The 16,596-nt window shown below is 44.5% G+C and overlaps 1 protein-coding gene across 2 annotated transcripts in view; it reads right to left on the bottom strand.

Annotated features, from left to right (window-relative positions):
* Positions 1 to 2,277: 2,277 nt before the first annotated feature.
* Positions 2,278 to 16,596, bottom strand: part of si:dkeyp-123a12.2 — a 29,480-nt gene continuing 15,161 nt past the window's right edge. For both annotated transcript variants that reach the window (XM_073947388.1, XM_068220499.2), the window contains exons 8-9: positions 4,374 to 4,420; positions 2,278 to 3,818 (exon numbers count right to left, since the gene is read on the bottom strand). In XM_073947388.1, coding sequence (XP_073803489.1) covers positions 3,292 to 3,818; positions 4,374 to 4,420 — 574 coding nt within the window. In that variant the 3' untranslated portion in view covers positions 2,278 to 3,291. The remainder of the gene's footprint in view (positions 3,819 to 4,373; positions 4,421 to 16,596) is intronic.

Below are 16,596 nucleotides of genomic sequence, written 5' to 3'. Positions count from 1 at the left end.
TTGGGAAAATGACCTGGGATTAGAGATCTCAGAAGATAACTGGACTAATGCTCTTCAAGTTATCAGGTCCTGTTCCATTAACTCCAACCTCCAGCTGATCCAATATAAGGTAGTCCATAGACTACACTATTCCCGCACTAAATTACACTCAATATATCCCTCTGTATCGCCTCTTTGTATTAAATGCAAGTCCAATGAAGGTACACTGGCACACATATTTTGGTTCTGCCCAAAAATATCAAAATTTTGGATGGAGGTGTTCTCTTTTTACTCTGAAGTACTAAGGATTGATTTTCCACCTGACCCTCTTATTGCAATATTAGGCTGGGCTCCTCCCTTTGAAAACTTTAGCTTGGATCATATCCAGACAGTTCAATATGGAATGACTATGGCAAAAAAGGTAATATTATTGACGTGGAACAAAGAGTGTACACCTAAATTTGAGACATGGCTCACAGAGTTTTGTAATGTACTACACATGGAAAAGATTAGATATGAGATTGCAGGTAAACCAAAGAAATTTTAAAAAATTTGGAAGCCCTTTTTTGAATGTCTACCGACTGATCAATGAAAACTGATTGGTATGGAAGATTCTGAATCATAACAATGTTAACAAAATACTAATTCTTAATAATTAGGTATGTATAGGTTTTCAATTATCCAATTTTATTATTTATTTATTTATTTATTTATTATTATTATTTTTATTTATCTCTTTCCCTTTCTCTTGTTATCTGTATTGATTTGTACTCATATGTATATATGCTCTATATGTCATGTACATATGCAGATATTCGACTGAACTTGTGGATATGTGCAGGTATAGATTTTTCATAGAGAAATATGATTAGGTATCTGTACAGTTGTGGATGTACATGTTCATATGTATCTACATTTCAAATATGTTTCTTTATTATTATTTGCTGGCATGGGAGGGATTTGGGGTTTGTTCTTTAAAATGTGAAAAGCTTTAAATAAAATATATATATATAAAAAAAAAGAAAATACTAATGTCACATTATCAATCACAGGCGAAAGAGAAAGAGATGATTGAGGAACCGGCAGAGCAGGGTCAGTCAGATGTAGTGTCAGGTAAGGGTGTTGTATTTTATTGAAGGGATGATGACAATTCTTTTGGGGGGTGAACAATTTTTTTGAATGTTTACAGATTTCACTGGCTCACTGATTTACAATATGATCGGCTATTTTAATGTTTTTAAAGTTAGTTATTATGAGTATGGAAAATGTCTTTTCCTGCATTTACTCCGCTTCAGGAGTCAGACTGTTGACTGTAAACAACACAACAAACAGTGCAATAAATAGTTTTGAAGAAAAATTTGCTGTCATTGAACCTGAGAAAACTTTGACAATAATCATAATGACGTAGTCTCCATGCTATACTAATAAATATGATGAAACCATTTTTAACTGCGGGGACATATCTTTATTAGTACAATTCTGCTGTATTATTTGTGTCCCCTTCAAAAAAATGCTCGAAAGAAATTTTATATTTATTGTCCCCCTCTACTGTTAAATCAGATCTACGCCCATAATTATACGGGAGCAGAATGTGGGAGATTATTAAAGCTCCAAATTAACCTGCACATTTAGCTTAAATACGATCAGAGACAGTTTAAGAGCAGCAGCCTTGTGTGTTTAAGACTTTATTTCAGCTCTATTAACTTGTTTTAAAATGCTCAATCACACCCAATCATCAGTATTCTGAGAGGCAACAAGTCATAACTCTGCATTGTAAAACTGTCAAGGCTTCACTTGAGTAAATAATTGTGAATAATATGTGTCTGTGTGTGTGTGTGTGGTCTTGGTTATAGAAGAAAAACTGCTGAAACACTCATCAGAATCTGAAAGTAATAGTGTCATCAAGTGTGTGTTAGTGATGGAGAAAACTCAACATGTGATGGAGATTTAACTCTACTGTTGGTGTATTTGTGTGTCTTATGATGATCAAACTCTACATTAAGCTGTCGTTAATGTTAATTCAGAACAGTGAATGAATCTTGTAGAGCATTTATGAATCCTAGTTACTGACTCCTGATGAATGAGAGTGATCAGACATTTACTGAAGCATTATTAATGCACAGTTGTGCTGGTGAACATCAGTTAATGCACTGAGAGTCAACAAGAACTAACAGAGAACAACTTTACTGTCATCAACTAACATGAACAGATCAATAAATACTGGAATAAATGTGTTTTTATTGTTCAGTTCAAGTCAAATCATGAAGAAGAAGAAGATCAGAAGAGCAGAAACAAATGTCACACTTCATTTCTCCTTTATTCATTGAGCTGCTGGATTTCTCTACAGTTGATTCAAGATTTGACAGAGATTCAGACAGGATTCAGACATTTCCATGTTCATCATCACATTCTAATATCAGCAGTGGATTTGACATTGACTTTTATTATTTGTGCTCAAACAACGGAGAAACAATGAAGAAGATCAATCTGTAGACAAGAATGAGCTGATCTGAACACAGCAGCATCCTGGAGGACACTTCATCAACATCAATGATGACACTGATGAAGACTGAGACACACACACGCGCACACACACACACGCACGCGCACACACACGCTTTCGCTCTCACACACACCTACAAACGCACTCTCTCAAACACACACACACGCATACGCACACACACATAACAGTGAATACACACGCACACACACACACACATAAACGCACACACACATACACGCACGCACACACACACACAGACACACGCTTTTGCTCTCACACACACCTACAAACGCACTCTCTCAAACACACGCACACACACATAACAGTGAATACACACACACACACACACGCACGCACATAACAGTGAACACACACACACACACACATAACAGTGAACACACACACGCACTAACTCTCTCACACACACACTCACACTTACACACACGCACAAAAGCACGCGCACACACACACGCGCACACACACACACACACAAGCACACACACACATGCACGCAAACACGCACACACACACAAACAGACTTTCTCACACACACACACGGACACACACAGACACACACACATGCACGCACGCACGCATGCACGCACTCTCTCTCACAAACAAGCATGTGTGCACACACAAATACAGACTCACACACACACAAACATGCATGCACATACAAATAGACTCTCTCACACACACACACAGACACAGATGCACACGCAAATGCACGCGCACACACACACACACACTCACTGCTGCTGCTGCTGACTGCTCCTGCAGAGGATTCTGGGTAAATCTCTCGTCAGTCTTCAGCTCAGTTTCACTGATGATTCAGGATAAAGCCAAAACCCAGGGCAGAGCGGCTCAGTGAATGTGGTCTGGACTGAGTGGATGAGGCTCATTGTGTCTCTATAGATGTTGTAGAAGATCAGAGTTCCTGCACTGTGATCCACAAACACTCCTATTCTCCTGCTGAGCGGCTCCACTGGGAGATCAGTGTGTGTGTCATTGTGCATGAATGAGAAACTGGAGGAAGAGCATCTCAAACTCCAGGACTGAGCATTAGATCCAAACTCACACTCAGCACCTCCTCCCTTCCTCCTGATGCTCTTATATGACACTGATATACGCACATAATCATCTCCACTCCAGTCAATCTCCCAGTAACAGCGTCCACACACACTCTCTCTGCACAACACCTGAAGATGATCATCAAATCTGTCTGGATGATCAGGATACGGCTGATTCTCTCTCACACTCTTCACCTCTCTGTTCTCCTCAGACAGAATGAGTCGAGTGTCTGCTGTGTTTGGATCCAGAGTGAGGAAACAGACATCTGAACACAAGAACACACACATTTATAACCACAGCTGTGTGGGTGTGTGTGTGTGTGTGTGTGTGTGTGTGTGTGTGTGTGTGTGTGTTTGAGAGAGGGGGGGGGTTGTGTGTTTGTTTGTGTGTGCATGTGTTCACTGCTGTGTGAGTGTGTGTGTGTGTGTGTGTGTGTGTGTGTGTGTTTGTTTGAGAGGGGGGGGGGGTTGTGTGTACATGTGTTCACTGCTGTGTGTGTGTGTGTTTGAGAGAGAGAGGGAGGGAGTGTGTGTGTGTATATATATGAGTGTGTAAGAGAGAGGGAGTGTGTGTGTGTGTGCATGTGTTCACTGCTATGTGTGTGTGCCTGATTGTGTATGAGTGTGTGTGTGTGTGTGTGTTCACTGCTGTGTGTGTGTGTGTAAGAGAGAGAGAGGGAGTGAGTGTGTGTGTGTGTGAGTGTGTATGTCTGATTGTGTGTGAGCGTGTGCGTGTGAGAGAGAGACAGAAGGGAGTGTGTGTGTGTGTCTGATTGTGTGAGTGTGTGCATGCGTGCGTGTGTGTGTGTGTGTAGTCCTACATTTGTGCAGTCCTGCTGTAATCCTCTTCTCTCCTCCATGATCCAGACTGTAAACACACACAGATTCACATTCAGTCAGTACACAAACATCAGCCTAAAACACACACACACACACACTCAGGTTGTCCTTTAGTCAGTACACAAACATCAGTGTAGCATGAAATTAGCTCATTTTATGAATATTAATAATCAACAACAACGGTTTATTCTTAATTATTAATATTCCGGCTTAAGCTTCGGTCAGTTTGGTCAAACAAACATATGATTGTAAATGATCATGCTCGCGCGACCGAGCGGATTCCCAGATTATGAATATTAATTATCAACAATAACGAATTATTATTAATCATTAATATTCCGGATCAATTTATTGTTAACTTGACCAAACGAACACAAGCAGAGCCGCCGCTCTTCCGAGCGGACACTGTAATTTATTCATTTAGAAAAAGGGAATTTAATTGCTACTTCTTGTGAAGTAGATTAATCATTCAAAAGTTTTAAACAACTTATAATAGCAAGGCAGGGAAATCTGTATTTCAGTGACATTTTCTCGTGAGGCAAACAATACAATTCATTTGATTATAAATGGAATTTATTGACTAGTCAGACGTAACGAACAAACAAACGCACAAACATACATTAAACACAAAACAAAGGTAAACCACGTGGAGATATCGGGTCTATAGAACGTGTAACAGCAAAGAGACATAGTAAAGCTAGAAAATATAGATTTCAGGTAACAGAGTGACAAAACTTTCAGTTCCACACGCACCATTACGGACCACCAAGGTTATAAAAAACACCTTTTTGATAAAAGGGGCACAGCTTAATCGCATAACTAAAATCACCTGGTTTTTCATGTCTGGAGGTCTCTTTATGCGTCTCTCTTCCGTCGTGATGAAAACTACTCTTGATGTCCTTTGATGCGTGGAGTTTGTAATGCAGTTCGGACGAACACGATCGCAAACTTTAAACTGAATTTACTTTGCCGGAAAATAAAGAAAACGTGGCGGGAAAGTCCATGCGGCTGTGAAGAGCCGTGTGGCCCTTAAAGGGACCACCGTCAATGATGTTCCTTTTTGGGACGTTCTCTTTCTGCCCAGATGTTTGGGGGAAAGTGTGCTTATACCTGCGGGTCACGTGACAACCCGTACAGCATTCTGACCAATGATTTCAGGGGAAAGTTTGCGCGCGAACCTTCCTTTGTCTCTGGGCTGCGCGTATGCAAATTTGAGCGCTCGCCTAAAGCATGCGGACAGGCATTTAATACAGGGCTTTAAAGAATAAAACAATGCGAGTTATGGTCTCGATCTATGCATCATGTGTTATAAAATGTCGAGGGCATTCTATTGACACCAAACACTCTACAAGTACATCACATAGTTCCCATATCCTTACATCCTTGATGCTTTTAAAAAGGCCTGCAAGCGTGAATGTGTATAGTCTATATCAGGTATTGTACACATTACAAAAGTTAAATGAAATTAAACAAGAGATTTGGGTTATAAATGTCTTTGTTTAATTTTGAGGAATGTCTTGTCTGTGAGCAGAATGTTGGCTAAAGAGTTTTTTTTCCTTTTCTTATCTTATCTGTCACGTTCTCTTGAAGTAGGCAGAGAGTGGTTCTGTGAAGTCTCCCAGACTTGTTAACATGTCACCAAGGGATTACCAAGCCAGACTTTTCGTCACCAAGTGATTTTATTGTCCTGGCGATTCACCCAGATTGTTTTCTGGAATGTTAAATGGAATGTTTATCTCCAGAATGCAGGTTACAATATGTTACAGTCCCCCTCTTCCCAAACAACGTGGTTCGGAGAAAACCCGGTTGGTTGGGATCTAACTTAACTTGTTGGTTGGGCAGGAAGTGAGGGCCCCTCGATGTCCGTTCCTGAGTCAGCTGGACGGAGTTTCATTTCGATCAACGTGGATGCAGCTCCTTGGCGTTCCTTTCCTTTCCCAGCTTTCCGCTGAAAGGCTCGTGGGAGTATGGCGGTGCACTTGTTCACTGGTGCTTGCATCTTATTGAATGGCGAGGCCCTTGTTAATGTGTGCTTCCCTGTTGTCGGGAGGCACGGAGTGGTAGTTGTTCCGCAGTTTTCCAGAGATGAGTGATAGAGGAGTATAGTTGTGAGGTTGCAGTGGTCTTCTGGTGAGACTGAGGTACAGGATCGTGGCTGTATCCTGTGTAGGAAAGGAAGAGAGAGAGCGAGAGAGAGAGAGGGAACAGGGGAGAGAGTAGGTGGTGTCTGTGATGACTGTGCTTGGCTGGGCATTCTACTGTGACGCCGGCTGCAGGGTCTCTACCCCCTTTCCTGGCTTGTGGCCCAGTGTTTGTTACTCTGGTTGTGATACGTAGGTTTGACGGTTGGCTGCTATGCAGCTGAGCGTATACAACCAGGAGTCTTTGCCCTTCCTGTGTGATGTTGGTAGTGCAGGGTGGGTGCCTCTGTCCAAGTTGTTTACATCATCAGAAGATATGCCATGGTCTGGGCTGTGTCGTCGGTGCTGAGAGACACTCTACCCATTTGGTGTACTGGCATATGAGTTCAAGGGGAAGAGAAAGCGAAGGAGAGAAAAACACAAAAAAAAAAAAATTGTTGCTCCTTGTGAGCCCATGGAAGTGTCCCGCCCGATCCATCTGGGTGTCTGATCATGAGAGGATGGTTTCTCTGTTGCTGTGGTGCTCGGTGAATCAGCGCCCTGGGCATGTTTTGCTGTGTGCAGGGTCAGTACATTAGCATTACCCCCCTCTGGCTCTGAGGCAGCACGAACTGTGGTGTCGTGGGGTCTTCAGGGACAATCCAAAAAGGATTCACATGCACCAGTTTTTTTTTTTTAAGATGTAGGAGGTGTTGAGTGACATCTGTGTTGAAGCTGAGGTCAGACAGAAGGATCGGGTGGTAGGTGGGGTGAGTGGTGGAAAACTAACAAAACGAGACAAAGTAAAAGTAAAAAAATAAAACTGGTCTGACGTGAGGAGTCAGATGCCTACGTGGTCGCAATGTCGTTTGCGACATTTGTCGGGCTGGTGAGATTGGATGTGGCAGCTAGGCTAGGCAGGGTTGTTGGCTGCTGGTTACAGCTGCCAGATCTCGGGGTTTTGGTTGGGTGGTGACCATGGTCCACCGTGTGATGCACCTTCTTGGTAAGGGCATCGGTCCAGTCATTCAGGTCCTTGTCAGTGCCTGAAAGTTTGAACTGTTCTTATCTTCTTCTGTAGACGACCATGATGTGGTGGTCAGTGTTGTGGTCGCCTACTTGGGAAGAAGAAAAAGTGTTGACGTTTCACGGGCTTGTGGTGGGCAGTTCTGAAGCCTTTTGTTTCCCCCCTGGGAGGTGGAACGTGAAACAGAGTCTAGCAAGTTGGAGTCTGCAGCTAAGTGCACTCTGATGTCATGGGCTGCTGTGCTTTGAAGGGTTACAATGGTGGCTGCCATTTCTGCATACTGCGGTGGTTGTGGGAGCATCCATCGACACAGGTTGTGGGCATACCTTGGCACGCATTCTCATCCCAGTACTTGGGAGTACTTGAATGACAGGTTGGCAGAGGTGTAACAAGTGTCAATACAGTGGCCCTAGGGGGCCATCGGCCGCATGGCCGTACTGGCCTTAGTCTTTATGCCATCCCGGATGCGCTGACTGTTCAGTAACATGACAGGTTGGTGGCAGGTGTCTATGATGGCTTCTGTGCTCCAAAGAAGTTGGAGAATAGCTGTTGAAATGGCACCCACCGTGCAGAGCGATGTTGTTACACAGTCTTAGTATTTGCCTTCTGGTGCAAGGAGTGTCTTACTTGCATATGCTTAGACGTTGTCTCACTTCAATCGTGGCCAGCTGTTGACCTTCCATCAAACAGAAGGACAGCCCTTTTTGACAGGGTGGTCACGGGTCGAGAAGTCTTTGAACAGTTCTTAATGATGTGTCTGGAGTAGTTGCACCCACTTAGGGAGCTGCTCAGTTCGGAGACCTTGCTAGGCGGTAGTCTTTGCGCTAGCCAGTCAACTGTTGTAGGCCATGGACTATCTCCTTTGAGTGGCCAGACACGGTGGTACATTCATTAAGGGTGTCATCAACGTAGATGAGGTTGCCTCTAACATAAGCATCGGCATATGCTTTGTTCAGGAGGGTGTTGCTTTCGGCTGGTGAGTTGGCCTAGCCGACGGGGCAACTCATGATCGTTTAGTGTCTGTTGTTCAAGGTGAAAGCTAGCTTATGCTGGTCATTTGGATGTACAGGTATCGTCCAGAAGGCGGGGACCACATCAAGCGTTGAGGAGATGGTTGGTCCTTGAATTCTGGGCACTTCCTATTCCAGTGGTGTCGTTGGCCGTTGTGACAATGGCATTTGCTGATTTAGCTTTCTATGGTCAGGCACCCTTCGACCCTGGGCTTGAGGACGGGCCAGATGGGTGCAGCAGGTTTTGTTGCGTAGCCCGATGTCCTTTTTCCAGCATGGAGTTGGATATTTCCATGTGAAGGTCAGTGGGACTTGCAGTCTAAAGAGTCTTTAGTGAGGGCACCGTGGTAGTTATACAGGATGTGCTGACGTTTGTCGGTTGGCCTCATCCTGCGTGGCCTCAGCATGTCTGTTCTGTTGAGGAAAGTGCCCTGTCTTCATCCATGTTAGTGATGGGGTGACGAGTGGCTTGGCACACGGCGAGGAGTTAGTCCTCTGTGAGCTCACTTCTGCCTACCGGTTCTTTGTTTACTGGTAAGACAGACGTGAGTGTGGCGAGCTGGAATGGAACAGTATAGTCTGTGTTTTCTAAGCTCCCCTCTGGTGTCGTTGCATGTAGGGTGAGGCCACTAATTGGCCCAAGAGTTCAAAGTCATGGGACTCGTAGCTGACCAATCGTCCCAGTAGGTAGTCTTTGGGGATTTTTATGTCAGTTGCCATGCAGCTATTACACAAGACATATACTGTTCATGAGGACAGTTCAATTTAGGGTATGGCTTCCAGGTTGAGGCCCAGTTTTATGCCCCTTCTGTTGTTGGTTGGAAGAAAACCCAATGTATGGTTTAGAGTTCGGCCTTTCGTATGGAGAGCCATATAGAGCACCTGTTTGTATAGGCTGGCACCACAGAGTCTTGTTTGCTGATGACAGAGCAGGCCTCTGGCATGGTCTGGCCTGAGTGGGGCTTCTTGAGGGTGACAGCCATCGTGGTTGGCTGTGAGAAGTGTGGGTGCCTATCACCGGTCGTTAAAGGTGTCTATATATATGCCTGAAGATGTATCAGGCTATTAGCTCTGATGTGACCATCGTGCGGCGGGGCCGTGAGAGTTAGGACAGGATGGGTCAACCATCCGCCGTTCCGATTCAAGTTCAATGTGCAAATGCTGTTGGCAGTTGTCATGTGTGAGAGTTCAGCATTTGGACAGTAGTGTGTATGCTTGTTAGTTGAACACAGGTCTGGGGGTGTGTTCAGCGGAGTGTCGCACAGTGCGAGGCTGATGGCTGCTGGGTTTTCTACTCACAGTGCAAGTACAGTGTCATTCACAGTCCGGTTATTCAACATTAAGCCCTTTGAGGCCTGGGGCAGCAAGCGTTGGGGTTGCTAGCTGGTTTGAAGGCTGCAGAGTAGCGACCTTGACCCCGTCTATGTTGTTGAGTTTGGGTTCTCGCGGGTTCCAGCAGTTTCCCACGACCTCGGTGACCTGACTGTCTGTTGGGGTTGACCTGACGGCTGTGAGCGAGTTCTCGCACTAGGGCCCAGATTTTAAAGGGGTTCAAAGTTCGAAAGAGGTTCAAACATATCCAGCAGATCTTTACCATTCAGCAGCAGGTATGTGCCCATTGGCGACGGGTACACGGGGTGCACTGCAGTCATGGGGACAGTAGTTACTTGAATGGGAGCGATGTATGTGAGTTGAACCTCAGTTTGGCTATGATTTGCACCATCAGCCTGCCTGGTTGGCATTTAAGTGTTCGTTTTAGTCTCTGAGCTCTTGCTTTAAGTTACTCAAACAGGAAAGATGACATTATTGTGAGGTCTGCTTCCATGCTGACGCGCGTTTTTCATCTTTCTTTCATCTCCACGGTTACAGCCAAGTAGCGCGTTGTTGCCACACCATTTTGTTCAGGTTCCCCAAGAGTTGAAGTGCAGGGGCCTGAGCAGTTGTTTGTACGCAGGTGTGGCTGGTTGGTGAGCTGTGGCTCGGGAGGTAAGCAGACAACCAGACCAGTGTTTCCTGGTACCTGAGGTTTCAAGCATGGTGGCACTGGCTGCTTCTTGGGGGAAGCGTGATGCTGCAGTTAGATGCACAGTCTTTAGCTTGTGTTGGACTTGCAGTACTCTGCGGGGATGGAGCAGAAAGCAGGTGTTCAGGGGGGTAAATGGTTTTGGACCCCCCCTCTAGTCATAAGGAGTCTGGCTTGACTTCCTGTAGGGCCCCTTCAAGCTTTTTAGCAGTTCTGCTGCTCATGGCGCCACTGTGCCGTTGTTTGGTGTCAGGTTTTCACCTTTGGCTTTCTCTGGCGTGTAACTAGCTGGATGCTGGTTGCTCGAGCTCCTAGCTACTGCAGGTTGGTCATTCCTTGGTTGTTGTTAGGCTCCTTTTGGGCTGCTTGTGGTGAGTGGTTTGTCCCAGTGTGTCTCTGAGCATCCTGTCTGGTGTTGGGACATGCGCCTTCCTGGCGGTGCTGTCCTCTGCTGGCGGAGAAAGGCTTTAACTCACTGTTTGGAAGTCTTGCGGCTGGGAAACAGTAACGTGCCTTTTAAAGTCAGCTCCGGATGAAATTCTGAGACAGGGTAGCTCGTAGGTGTTTGATAGTCTTTCAAAGCAGTCTTTGTTTTGAACAGATTTTATGAGCTAAACTCTGCCGCTGTTGGGTGGTCAGGGCGTGGGAGCAGGGCATTGCCCGTGTGCAGACTCACCACAGAAAGCAGGCTTTTGAGAGAGAGAGGATCTGGAAGGTGAACTCCTCCTCCGTCCGTGGCTCATTTCCTGTCTTGAAGTAGGGTTGGTGTAGTCGACTGCAGTATGCTTGTGAGGTCTCGTGGCTGTTCTGAGACCCATGGCGACAATCAGTCCTTACTCTGACACGGGGTCAGGTAAAACACTCTAGTAAGAGCTCTTGCATCGGCTCGTAATCTGCTTTGATGGCACGGCGCTGTTGATTCAGGAAACTTCTTGCCTCACGGCTCGAAGTAATTCTCAGCAGATACAGTTTGTCACAGAGAGTGGCACTTGGCCTCTGTGTAAAAGTGTAAAAGTCAATGTCTTAGACTTAGGGGTGCGTGTCGTCGCCTTCAGCAAGGTTTGGGGTGAAAGTTGGCATTTCCCTGGCCAGCTGGTTCAAAGTCTTTGGCTGACAGATGGTGTCTGTCGTGGGGGACCCCATTGGAGGGAGTCCTGGCCCTGTGTTGCTGATGGGCGTTGCTGGAATGCTGGCTGGCGGGGCGGCATGAGTTGGATTCACCCCCCTCTGCTGGTCTATCCAGTCTTGGCTTTTGGGCTGACTGCGGCACTTCCCCTTTCGGATAGTCACATGGGTTGTAGGAATGTGACAGTTTTGGGTGAACTCTGGTAGGTTCATGCTTAAAAGTCTCTTTGTTGGGTTCCGTGTTGGAATTTTGCTCGGGCCCTCAGTTGTTGACTTTAGAGGCTTTGGCCCGAGCTTCACTGTCTTTAGTTCTGCTCTTTACAATAGTGTTTCAGCTTGTAGCTTTACACTCAGTTCATCTTTGGCTTTCTCCTCTCGTCGCTCCTTGTGTGTATGTGTCCGCTTGTAGCTCCATCGGGGCGCGTGTAGTCCGTCCATTTGCTCCAGAAGTTCGGCGTCCTTTTCCCTCGTCGTCTTGCAGGCGTCCTGGGCTCGATGCTCCAGCTGGTTGAGACCCTTTCCTATGGGTCTGGCCGGTGCAAGGGTGAGGTGTGTCAGGGCCCTGGAGAGTTGAGTCTGGGCTTGGCTGTCATGGCTCCGGGCTAGGTCGTTCGCCCTCAGCGGATTAATGCAGACGTCCAGCTGTTCTCTGCTTGGCCGCTGCAGCTCCATGGCGTCGTTGGGCAGGAGGTTGTGGGTTAAGCACTTAACCAGGCCTCCAGTTGGTCCCAGTGAGCAGCGGGCTGGGCGCACTTGACATGCTGGTCTGTTGGGTGAGACAGAGATCACAAGGGAGAGAGAGAGAGAGCCACATGGCCAAATCGAGTGGATGTTAGCATTGTGATATGTTATCAGTCTGACAGGGTTGTCAGCTAGGGGGTATGTGCCGGCTAGACGTTGGTCCTTCTAAGGATCCTCTGGGGGCCGGACAATTCGGATGTCGAATTTGGGTGGCTAAATAACAGTTGATATCTACGTACTGGCCTCAAGGCTTTTAGTCATGCGCCAGGCTGTGCAAATTATCAATCAATTATTTAAATGACCCTGGTGGTTCTCAATGGCGTGGTCTCTGAGCAGGTCAAAGTAAATAAAAATAATTAAGTAAATAAAAATAACAGTAACCCAAGAACAAAATGAATAATACTAACGATAAGTTAGACAAAAAGGCACCTCGCTCGGATGAACGAGTGTACAGGGAAAGTAAAATGAAAGAAAATACTAATATGGATATCAGTAACTATGAATAAAAATAGAACTAAAAGACAGACCAGGATGAGAAGAGAGAGAGAGAGAGAATAGCAAAACCTATGGGCATGTCTAAAACGTTCGTTTTAGTCTCTGAGTGGGCTAAGTTGGACTAGGTTTTACATGCTATTTACACTTGGTGGTGAGTGAAAGGCATTTAGATGAAAGTCGCAAGAGCGTGCTATCTGGCTAGACTTTCCCCAACTCCTACTGCAGTCGCTATCAGATCACTTGCCTATAATGTAACTCGGTTGTGAACTCGCACAGCGTAGGCTTTTAGCACAATACGTAGCACTCAAGAAAGTCACTGACCGCCTGGCATGATTCAAAATTGGGTTTTGCCTGATGATTCCGGTGCCGCACTAGGCCTGTAGAATGAGGTGGCCAATCTCATTCAGGCGGGCACGTGTGTGGAATCATGACAGGGTAATTAACCAAGATTGATCGTATGCCAGTTGACACGGACGGTGCTTCTTGGAGTACAATTGCTGATGCCACTGTGATCCACACAAGCCGGAGAGACAAAACGCCAAGGTATCTAACGCATCTCTCAGCAGGGGTCAGTTATGTCAGACAGATGAACCCAATCTTTTGATCTGCAACCTGAATAACCTGTACGCTTAACCACACAAGCACAGAGGACTCGGGTCCGGATACGGGCAGTACTATGGATCTACTATTCTGGGCGAGCCAGTTGGAGTAGGAATCTTAGTATGCTGTAGTATCTGATGGATAGAGAAGGTTATCACCCTGTGATGGAGGGAGGCTAAAGGAAAATTAAAACGGCATAGAAGAATTTAAAAGAATAATCATAATAATCCCCTATAGGTAAAAGCAGTACAGGACGGCTTAGAAAAAGTAGAAAGAGTGCCTTGGTATTCAGGGGCATCTACAAACATTAATGGGTTAGCCCAAAATGTTTTGATCAGATGTGGGATCTATAGATCGATAGCTCTGAATTTAGCTTCAGACTAATACTTGCCCTAATATAGTTATACTTTCCCTATAACCTAGGAGGTGAGGGAATAAATAAGGCATGAGAAAAAAGATGGAGTAAAAAAAAAATCAAAAGGGGAGAAAAATTATGCCTATTATGATAATAATAGAGAGATTAAAGGCTATTCCCCAAATAGCAAAACCAACAAAATTAAAATTAAACATGACCTAAGTGTAGAATAGATTATTGGGAACTTGATTAAAAATCAAGTAATAACAAAATAAACTGGACCACGGTATTAAAATGAAAAAGACAGAAGGCAGAAAATTAATAAAAAAAAATTGAAAGTAACAAAATAATTCATAATACCAAAAGAAATAAAAACAGACCAATAATCTATACTCAGGTAACTAAACTATTGTTTGGATAAAATGATAACAGGGAAAATAAAATGCTTAATCGAAATTAAAACAAATTAACTCCAAACTGTTTGACCATTTCAGACCACTTGAGACACAATGGTGGGCGGAACTGATGTGAGGAGAGCAGAAGGAGACAGGGGGAGATGTTTCCGAGTTGCACTTCACATTCGGTTAGCCTTGTGCTAAAGTTTGTTAGTTACAAAATGTGAAGGGTTGGTTTGCTTAAGCATTAACGTTAGCTGGCGTTAGCCGCTACCAAGTTGTTACGAGATACGCTTCGCATCCGGTTAGCCTTGTGCTAACAGTTTGGTAATATTAAGACGCGAAGGGTTAGTTTACTTTAAGGCTAGTCGTTAGAAGCTAGCGAGTGGTTTTGCCCTGTGAAGTAAACCGCGTCACCAACTCTGCCTCCTGAAAGGCGGATCTTATGCTTTGGGGTGGTGACTACGTCATTCACGCATGCGTGCGCGCGCACGAGTTACGTGGACGAGGAGTCAATGAGCGCTCGAAGAGCGGATTGATGAATGGGAGAAGCTCTCATTCATAACTTGGTATGCGGCTGACTTCACAAAGGCAAAGCGCGAACCACCAAGATTCGCATAAACGGTCATTATATATCATGTTGCCGTAACACTGATAATAATATTCGACCATTACAATTAGACAAACAAACATAAAATGCGAGACGTCTCTCGAGGCGGTGCACGTTTGTACACAGATTTGGTCCGGACGAACATAACTGAAATATGGGAATTCACATCCATATCAGATTTCGGTACCATTTAAAACACGCTTATGATTCTGAGAATTCCTTTCGTCAGAAAGCGGTTAACAGGCAAGCTTGCAGCTCCCAAATACATTAATTTAGAACCGTCCAGCAGTTCTGAAATTAATTTCGCACGGCGGCGAAGCAAAGAGGTTAAACGTTAGGCAGCTAATCTAACAGTTTGAAACCACGGGAGAAATAGGCTAGAGGTTTTCTAGCTATAAGAAGGCCTTTAAAACGGACAGGTTTGGGGTTTCCAAACTGTCTTACAAGCGCTGAGAGAGGTGTCTTTTCCTCCGACAGGCACACTAATATATTTAAATGATTTGCGGAACGTGCGTCTCAGCCAAAATCGATTTAAAATATATGTGAACTGCAGTTTAAATTGTTACACTCTACACGGGCAGCTCTCTGCTGTGTTTAGTGAACAGAATGGCTGGAGAAGGCGTTTCGTCCTCCCAGTTTTGAAGAAAGGAAATGCTTCTCGCGGTCCTTTTTTTTTCTTCTATATCGCGCTTAATAAATCACCATGAATTGAAAAGTTTGTTTCAGAGAAAATGTTTGAAAAACTGCCCGCATTCTCCACCAATATATGTAGCATGAAATTAGCTCATTTTATGAATATTAATAATCAACAATAACGGTTTATTCTTAATTATTAATATTCCGGCTTAAGCTTCAGTCAGTTTGGTCAAACAAACATATGATTGTAAATGATCATGCTCGCGCGACCGAGCGGATTCCCAGATTATGAATATTAATTATCAACAATAACGAATTATTATTAATCATTAATATTCCGGGTCAATTTATTGTTAATTTGACCAAACGAACACAAGCAGAGCCGCCGCTCTTCCGAGCGGACACGGTAATCTGTTCATTTAGAAAAAGGGAATTTAATTGCTACTTCTTGTGAAGTAGATTAATCATTCAAAAGTTTTAAACAACTTATAATAGCAAGGCAGGGGAATCTGTATTTCAGTGACATTTTCTCGTGAGGCAAACAATACAATTCATTTGATTATAATGGAATTTATTGACTAGTCAGACATAACGAACAAGCAAACGCACAAACATACATTAAACGCAAAACAAAGGTAAACCACGTGGAGATATCGGGTTTATAGAACGGGTAACAGCAAAGAGAAATAGTAAAGCGAGGAAATATAGATTTCAGATAAAAGAGTGACAAAAATTTCAGTTTCACACGCACCATTACGGACCACCAAGGCTATAAAACACACCTTTTTGATAAAAGGGGCACAGCTTAATCGCATGACTAAAATCACCTGGTCTTCCATGTCTGGAAGTCTCTCTTATGCGTCTCTCTTCCGTCGTGATGAAAACTACTCTTGATGTCCTTTGATGCGTGGAGTTTGTAATGCAGTTCGGACGAACACGATCGCAAACTTTAAACTGAAAGTTACTTTTACTTTGCCGGAAAATAAAGAAAGTGTGGCGGGAAAAAGTCCATGTGGCTTAGAAAGCCACGTGTGGCCCGAGGGCCACCGTCAAGGATGTTCCTTTTT

This window comes from Danio rerio, chromosome 4, assembly GCF_049306965.1.
Source record: "Danio rerio strain Tuebingen ecotype United States chromosome 4, GRCz12tu, whole genome shotgun sequence".
NCBI lineage: Eukaryota > Metazoa > Chordata > Actinopteri > Cypriniformes > Danionidae > Danio > Danio rerio.
This window is presented reverse-complemented; position numbering and strand designations above follow the sequence as displayed.